Source organism: Adiantum capillus-veneris, chromosome 28 (assembly GCF_014529385.1).
Source record: "Adiantum capillus-veneris isolate H3 chromosome 28, ASM1452938v2, whole genome shotgun sequence".
Lineage (NCBI taxonomy): Eukaryota > Viridiplantae > Streptophyta > Polypodiopsida > Polypodiales > Pteridaceae > Adiantum > Adiantum capillus-veneris.
Window position 1 is genome coordinate 5,337,716 of NC_140958.1, and position 8,905 is coordinate 5,346,620.

At 41.9% G+C, this 8,905-nt stretch overlaps 1 protein-coding gene across 1 annotated transcript; it reads right to left on the reverse strand.

Annotated features, from left to right (window-relative positions):
- Positions 1 to 6,782: 6,782 nt before the first annotated feature.
- On the reverse strand, positions 6,783 to 8,480 carry LOC147420002 (putative clathrin assembly protein At4g40080). The gene has a single exon (XM_086505022.1). It carries the CDS (start codon positions 8,281 to 8,283, stop codon positions 7,192 to 7,194), a length of 1,092 nt encoding a protein of 363 aa, XP_086361148.1. The 5' UTR covers positions 8,284 to 8,480; the 3' UTR covers positions 6,783 to 7,191.
- Between the last annotated feature and the right edge of the window lie 425 nt (positions 8,481 to 8,905).

Below are 8,905 nucleotides of genomic sequence, written 5' to 3' on the forward strand. Positions count from 1 at the left end.
GGCATCACATAGGTTAGCTATCATCTTACAACCACTTTAAAGCAGTACTCTAGTTATTCCTAGTAGTGTGTTTTAAAGCACTGAAGAAAGCTAATACAGTTTAGAGCAAGCATCTACTATTTTAAAGCACGGGGCTTTAAAACATCTACTACTTTTAAGCATCAGGCTGAGTACTTTTAAAGCATTAGAAGATCCAAAGCTTTGTTTGAAATCTATTGCTTTCTACTTTGGTTTAATTTAAAGTTGTGCTTTAAAGCAACCCTTTTGAGACACAGAGCTCATTAGTATGCTTTAAAGTAGACTGATTTCAATTAAAGGTCTCAGTAGTATGCTTTAAAGTAGTGGAGAAAACTAATGTAGTAGACAAAGCATCTACTACTTTTAAGCATAGGGATTTAAAGCATGTACTACTTTTAAGCACATGCCACATCTGGATTGATTCTTTCTAAAACCACTACGCTTTAAAGCAGTGGGAAATCTAATGTATTTTAGAGAAAACATCCATTACTTTTAAGCATAGGACTTTAAAGCACTGAAATATCCATATCTTTTCTTGAATCTTGCTTCTTGTTACTTTGGTAATTTGGCTTAGTGCTTTAAAGCGGTAGCATGCTTTAAATCAGACTACTTTTTAGCATAGGGCAAACTAGTCTTCTCTAAAGAAAACTACTTTTTAAGGCTCAGTAGTATGCTTTAAAGCATACGTCCTTCAAGCACAAGGGTTTAAAGTACAAAACTAATTTATCAATGCAACAAAAAGCAGGTTGAAACAAAGCTATGTATCTTTTAGTGCTTTAAAGCCTTGTGCTTAAAAGTAGTAGATGCTTGATGTAAGATACATTTATTAGCTTTCTCCATTGTCTTGTAAATCGATCACAACTTTCAAGTAGTCAAATAATATATTAAGCCTAAGTGCACTACTTTAAAGGAAACATCTGGGCTATAGACTTTACAACAATATGGAGAGCTAAATACATTAACAAACTCCATTGCTCATTAGGTTCACAAAACCTTCAAAGAACGTAAGTAATAAGTAAAAGTACCACCCACATAACTTTAAATAATAGTGCAATATGGAGCAACCATTGCTTTATATAACTGATTAACACATCTAAGCTTTTACCTATGTACACTAGAACACACGTTTGGATGCAATGAAAAATATACCCTGAGACTCATCCAACAAATGGATTGAATGTTGCACATATGTGACTCTCCCAATCCTCATGTTGCATATGTCCTTCTTGTTGGGGGAAACCCGTGTCTCCTAGAAGGAGACAACAACATCCTTCATATATCCTATTAAACGGCTTGTAGTCTAGCCTCTCCAACACATGAAGATAGGAAACTTGTCTTCATTCTCGCTAGACAAACATAGCTTAGCTTGCAACAAATTTTTTTGATCAACGCCAATGTATCTTTCTACTTGAGAGAAGTTTATATCCACGGGGTCTCCATCCCTTGAGTTCATCAACATCAAAATTGCAAAACTCTTGACAAACATCTCATCTGCTAAATGAGGTTGCTTAATCTGAGTTAGAGTGTGCCTCACATTTGCAAGTAATTTGGACTCCATCTGACTTGATACATCATGTAGCTTAGTGATATAAGGCTAAAGCATGATCTGTTGGAGAAATTTCCTTAAGCTTGCTATGTCCAAACCTCCTGTCTGCCTTTGAAAGCAAGAAGCAATAGTCTTGCATATCTTCAGCACTTTGGTCTCATCTGTTTCAATACTCTCTCCATCAACCTGCAATTTTTGTGCTTCTTCTCTTACATGTTTCTCTCTTTTCTTGAAAGCCCAATATGAACTTAAATGTTCTCTAGCTTCCATGCTAGCAGTTTGTATGTTCCAATTTAAAATCTCATAGGGAGATTCTAATAGGATTGCGAATGCATATCCATTAACTCCTACTAAATTCATAGGGGTCCCATTGAAACCAACAACCAACAAGCATCTAATTTTTAGACTTAAATATGGAGCAGCTGAGAGAGAGAGAGAGAGCGAGCGAGAGAGAGAGAGAGAGAGAGAGAGAGAGAGAGAGAGAGAGAGAGAGAGAGAGAGAGAGAGAGAGAGAGAGAGATAACTGTAGTAAATTTTGAACTTCGAGTTCTCCTCAAATATGAGCCCACACACACAGCTATACTAAATTTTTGACCTTCAGTTACTCAAACATGCATGAATACACACACACACACACACACACACACACACACACACACACACACAGACAAAGAAAGAGCTATAGTATATTTTGAACTTCAGGCTCTAGCAAAACATGAGTAGAGCAGTAACAGTCTCTCATAGCTTCAGCACTTTGGTCTCATCTATTTCAATACTTTGGCCATCGACCTGCAATGTTTGTGTTGCTTCTCTTACATGCTACTCTCTTTTCTTGGAAGCCCAGTATGAACTTAAATTTTCTCTAGCTTCCATGCTAGCAATTTGTATGTTCCAATTTGAAATTTCATGGGGAGATTCTAACAGGGTTGGAAATGCATATCCATTACCTCCTGCTGAATTCATAGGGGTCCCATTGAACCTGCAACCAACAACCATCTAATTTTTAGACTTAAATACGGAGCAGCTGAGAGAGAGAGAGAGAGAGAGAGAGAAGATTATACTAAATTTTTTAGTAGACATGGGCACGCACACACACACACACACATAGAGAGAGAGAGAGAGAGAAAATTATACTAAATTTTTTACCTTCAGGTTTTGCTCAAACATGCAAGAACGCGCGCATGCACACACACACACACACACACACACAGACCTATACTAAATTTTTGACCTTCAGATTCTGCTCAAACATGCATGAACACACACACACACACACACACAGAATTATACTAAATTTTTGACCTTCAGATTCTGCTCAAACATGCATGAACACACACACACACATAATTATACTAAAATTTTGAACTTCAAGCTCTAGCAAAACATGAGCAAAGAGAGAGAGAGAGAGAGAGAGAGAGAGAGAGAGAGAGAGAGAGAGAGAGAGAGAGAGAGAGAGGGGGGGGGGGGGGGGGGCGGGGGGGGATTTTGACATCCGTTTGAACTTCAAGCTCTAGCAAAACATGAGTGCACACACACACACACAGAGAGAGAGAGAGAGAGAGAGAGAGAGAGAGAGAGAGAGAGAGGGGGGGGGGGGGCGATTTTGACACCCATTTGTTTAGAAGTACTCCAAGTTGGAAACACCATGCTTACAGTAGCAGCAACATGTTGTGTATTGTAAAAGGGTCCTCTATGCAGCTCTTGCGCCATGGCAACCTCCTCTGTATGTTGGCAGCTGATGGTGAAAGGCTCCTACATCTCTCTAGCCATGCAGTTGCAAGCAAAAGGCAAAAAATTTCTCAAGATCTGAAGTCGTTAGAACCACGTGAGGGGATGACGGGTCTGGGACGCTCTATGGAGGTTACAAAAAAAGATACTCTAATGGCAATTTCTTAAATACACTATTTTATTTAAAACACACTTTGCTATTGGAGCTTCCAAGTCATCCACAACTTATGTCAACGACCATAGCTTTTGTAATGTATGTATCTTTGCTTACACCCATTGGCAATACTAGCCACATTAGATCATTTTCATTGGTACGCTTTAGCATTGCATCTTGTTTTGCATCCAATAAAGGTGTTAGGAAATGTTACGAGCTCGGACATTAGCAAAGGATTGTTGGATATCTAAATAGTGTATACAATATGGAAAGAAGGGGCGTCCCTCTTCCAAGTGTAGAAGCAGTAGCAACATCTAGAGAGCAACGTTGTAGGAGAGAAGAACATGAAGTCAGTGTCCCTTGACTTGGCAGTGACAATGACAGCTTACAAACAAAATATGGGTGAACCCAGCCTCATTTTTGGGAGTCATCTTTGAGGACAACCCGGTCTGTGTGGACAGCTTGGTCCTAAGAGACTCGTGGTTCGAGAGAGGGTGTCTTTGTCCTTCGTGGCACCATCATATGAGCATGTGAGAGAAATCATATGAGCATGTGAGAGAACGTGGTTTAGTACATTTGGAAAATGAGTTTGACAAGAGTCCAAAAAGGTATCCCAATCACCCTAGCTTTCTACACTCTATGGAGCCACTTTTTTCATCTTAAAACTATAAGTTTGGGGGGAGTTTTAGAGGGAAAAGTGTCAATTCGTTAAACTTTGAAAGAATTCAAATTTTTAGAGTTTTTTCGTTTATGGATTTTTTGAGGTGTTCGCCTTTTTCTTTTAAAGGATCCCTCTTTGCATCCCCCCCCCCCCCCCCACCAAAAAAAAAAGTTGGAAAGACATGATTAGGGGTACAAGAAAGGAGGGGGGGGGCCTACCTTTTCTTAGGTTGTCACTGATATCACCACCCTCCTACCGTTGGTCTATTCTTAACTTTCACTTAATCAAAAGGGCCCCTAGAAGCCCCAAATATTTGGTAGTGCTATTAGACAAAATCCAAGAAGTCCTTTATCAAGTGTCATTCAAGCATTTGTGACAGGTCCTTTTCTTAGGATATCACTAACACGACAATATTTCAAGTTATATTTGTTTGGCCAGCTTGCATCGCAACATGCAACATTGGTATTGAAGTTGTATATGAGTTAGCTAGTGGAATATATAGGATGCTCACCTTGCAACCACAAACTACCATCCTTGCATATGGACCTTTTTGAAAACTAGGTACAGATGCGATAAGCCTTGTCCCTAGAATGTGGTACAGATGCATGCCTACTCAACTGAAAGGGAAGCTAACAAGAGGATAGGATCTCCTTGGTACTATTTAACATGGGGTCTTAATGACCCCAAAGCGGTGGGATGAACGGGCGAGGTTGAAGTGCACGGATCTCAAGGCGAGGGAAGGGTGAAAAAAAGGTCAACAACGGCGGCGACGGCCAAGGATCAAACCCATCACCTCAACGTTGAGCTAACCACGCAGGCGCGTGCAGCTTGTTGACACCCAAGTGAATTCACATCATAATAAAGCCGGTCGTTGTTTACCCCCTCATGCCCTTGTTTACATTTCGTGTCTGTGTTTACTTTTCTTGTCTATGTTTATTTTCTTCGCATCTGACGTCCGCACGCACCTCTAGTTTTGTGTCCACACTTCTCCATCATTGATCCCACCGCGTTGGCTTCATTTACTATCCCGTGTTAGATAGTGCTGAGGGCAAGATCTTAAGTTATCCGCCCTAGGTAGAATTCTAGTTATTAATCATGTGTCATAATTCCAATGTTTCTCTTTTACGCCATTTGGGATCCTCGGGATTTGACATTGCATTACATTTTAAAGTTTACGGAGGAAATATACTCACCAAAGAAGGTTTTCTAAAATAAATGGTAGCCTAGTTGTGTTTGCTCGGCAGTTTTAGAAGTATCATAATAAGTGCTTTAAAAGTGAAAGTTCTACACAGTTTCCTCCTTCATGTTACAAAAATCCTTCATGTCTATGCTGCAACATTTAAGCTTCAAGGAGCCCCATAGCTCCCAGGATTTACTTACTAGCCACATGCCCTTTCAAAAGGAGATTTACTTCGCGTGTAATTCTCCTCCTCCCACATGCCTACATTGGTGGCTTCCCAAAAGAGAGGCTAGCCCATATCAAGCTGCTGTTCGAGCCATTCCAACTGCCCGACCTCCATGGCAATGCAGTTGCTGCGGTGATGGTAAAATGCTTTTGCTTGCAGCTAGCCGAAAAGATATTTGCTTCAAATTCATCAGAGATGATAGTCACTGAGAAGAGTATGTGCAAGGGCATGGCATTCATGCTGCAAAAGCGAGCCGGCCATCCTTGATCGACTTGCAAAAAAATCAAGGCCTTTGACAGCTCCAAAGCGGCAACCCTCTTCTGAGCTTCATACAACCTAAGCTTAATCTCCTTATAAGCAGAGAAAGTGACTGCAATCGCGAGCTTGATATCCTCTACTACCAGCACATGCTTGACAACAACGTCACACAAGTTCATGAAGAGCATTAGCAACTCTCACTAATTGCCATCTTGACAGAGAAGTAAGCGTTTTTCCGCTCGAGATTGATCGTCCAATAGGATGTCTGGAATACATCCTGTGCTTCTCGCTGTTTTTATCCATTGCTCTACATGGCATACCTGAATGCAATGTGCGACACGCAGCCTGTTCCTATTTCAAGGACAGAGCTGCACTGACTGCCCCTTCTTGTATGGCTTGCTCTTCATGGTTGGTTACAGGCAGAACAGCAAGGTCTATCTGGGTTAGCTGACCGCCATTGACAATTGTTCTGCCGATAGACAATTGGTCTTTCACAACGACCACGAGGGTCTGAGTCTGTAGTTTCATGCGCTTCTTCACCCATTCTGCCATGCTCATATAAAAGAGATTATGTGTGTATGTGTGTGTGTGTGGATGCATACTCGCCTTGATCGCGGAAATGGGAAAATTCGACGCACGCTTCCGGTATCTATCATTCATTTTCTTCTTCATTTCTGCAAAATTTTTTTAGATGCATGTCTACATTAATCCTTTCAAATTTATAATGATCATAACCATAGCAAGTGCTTAAAAAGTGACAGTTTTGCACATTTTCCTCCATCTTGTGTAAGCCTGCATGTAGCAAAAATCCTTGTGAGATCAAGGTACTCAAAAGCTCAATTTTGGGTGCATTAACGCAGGCACATGTATACGAACTCTGCTAAAACTTGGTTACATCATCCCAAAACCCTAATACTGAGGGTAAGCTTTTCCTACTATTAGATTGCATTACCAGATGTGTAATATGCATTTGCACCTTGCTGCATACAATAAGCCCATACCAAGTCTTGATTTTCGCTTTGAGCATGTCCAATCTAATCTTATTAATTTGTTGAAATGTCTCGTTTGACAGCAGAGAAGGGGGTTACAACATATGGCTGGACTCATATGTCTATGCGCGGTACACATGAGATACCTCTCTCCATTGCATCAAAAGTAAAAGTCTTAGTGGTTCCATGACTGCTTAAAAAGCTTTCACTCAGACCATCTACAGCTTTCAGCTCTCTGGTAAAAAAACCATGAACGCAAGCATGCCGACTGGAACCATTATCCAAGCTTTCGACAACTTACAAGACCTAGTAAGTCTATGCAGCATGTAAGCTTTGAGAACATCAAGGAGCTGCATAGCTTCCATATCTAAGGATTTACTTACTTGTATTCTTCTCCTCCCACATGCGACTTCTAAAGGGGAGCTTTCTTCTTACACTGATGGCTTCTCGAAAGAGAGGCTATCCCTAGCTTCGTATCCTGTCCCATCCACCAAGCTGCTGTTTGAGCCATTCCAATTGCCCGACCTCCACGGCAATGCAAACCTCCTATGCAAATCCACTTGCTGTGGTGATGGTAAAATGCTGTTATTTGCAGCTAGCCTAAAAGATTGCTTCAAGTTCATCAGATGATAGTCACTGAGAAGAGTATGTTCAAGGGCATGACATTTATGCTCCAAGAGCCCATCCTTGATCAACTCCAACAGGTATGTGAAGGTCATGGAATCCATCGCAAGCTTCTCACAGATGTGCAGCAAAATCAAGGCCTCTGATGCCTCCAATGCCGCAACCCTCTTTTGAGCCTCATACAATCTAAGCTTGATCTCCTCATAGGCAGAGAAAGCAACTGCAACGACCAGCTTGATACCCTCTTTTACCAACACATGTGTGACAATAAAGTAGTCAGCTTGCCAAGAAGTGGCTTCCCGCAGAAGTTCATGAAGAGCATTAGCGTCTCTCACTAATTGCCAGTTTACCGCAGAAGTAAGCTTTTGTGCACTGGAGAATCGATCACCCAACCCGACGTCTTGAAAAGATCCTGTGCTTCTTGCTGTTTGTATCCACTGCTCTATGAATCGGGCATACCGGCGTATCCATGGAGAGACTGACCACGTGAAAGGCGAGCTAGTGTCTTTGAAACTCGACAGATTCAGGTAATTGTGGCCGCCCTTTGCTGGGTGCACACTTAATTGATCCCGAAACATAAAACCGCCCTCAAGCAGACATCTATGTATCAAAATCAGACACTTAATTGCCACTATCCAACTGCTTGTTCTGTTCAGTCTTTCCATTACAACTCGAATGCAATGTGCGACGCGCATGCGGGAGCTTGTTCCTATTTCAAGGACAGATCTGACTGCCTCTTCTTGCATCGCTTGCTCTTCATGGTTGGTTGCGCGCAGAACGGCAAGATCTATCTGGGTTAGCTGACCGCGATTAACGATTGCTCTGCCAGTAGACAAATGGTCTTTCACAACGTCCATGAGAGTCTGTAGCTTCATGCGCTTTTTCACCCATTCTGCCATGCTCAGATTTTAGAGAGAGAGAGAGAGAGAGAGAGAGAGTGCGCGTGCGCGCGCCTAGGCAAAGTTGACACCACCTTCAGAGCTCGATGCATTCACAAACAAAACAGAAACACAATCATGCTCGGATCATATGAACTTCAACAAAAGTGATTATGTTCGTCGTCTGTATGATAATGTAAACTCTCCACCCACCAAAAAGCTAGCACGCAGCGGCTCAAGTCACATTGCCGTGTTCCTTTTGAATTCAACGACTCTCCTCTCCGCACACCAAAAGGTTCTTGACAGTCCTACCTAAAATTTTGAAATTCACCTCTTTTTTGGCCTGCCCAAAGGGCTAATAAGGCCATAGGGCTGGGTAGTATGCTTCATCTCTTCTGAGTTCTGTCCGGACCCGGTAACAAATCTATTCTACTCTATAACGGAAAAGGGCAGAGCCCTTTTCAGGCTTGACACGTGGTGTAGGAAGGAGGCTCCGAGCAAAGACGCCCATCTTGCATCAGCCGAAATTAGGAAAGGAGACGTCTCGAAGGAGATTTTGGGGAAGGAAGTGCCAAGTGGCAGCATCTCGCTTCTCCGGCAATTACAACTGGGATGCGCAAAAATCGCTTGAGGTACCAAGGCA

Coding starts and splice junctions, on each gene's coding strand:
- LOC147420002 (XM_086505022.1), bottom strand. CDS start 8,283: ATGGCAGAATGGGTGAAAAAGCGCATGAAGCTACAGACTCTCATGGAC.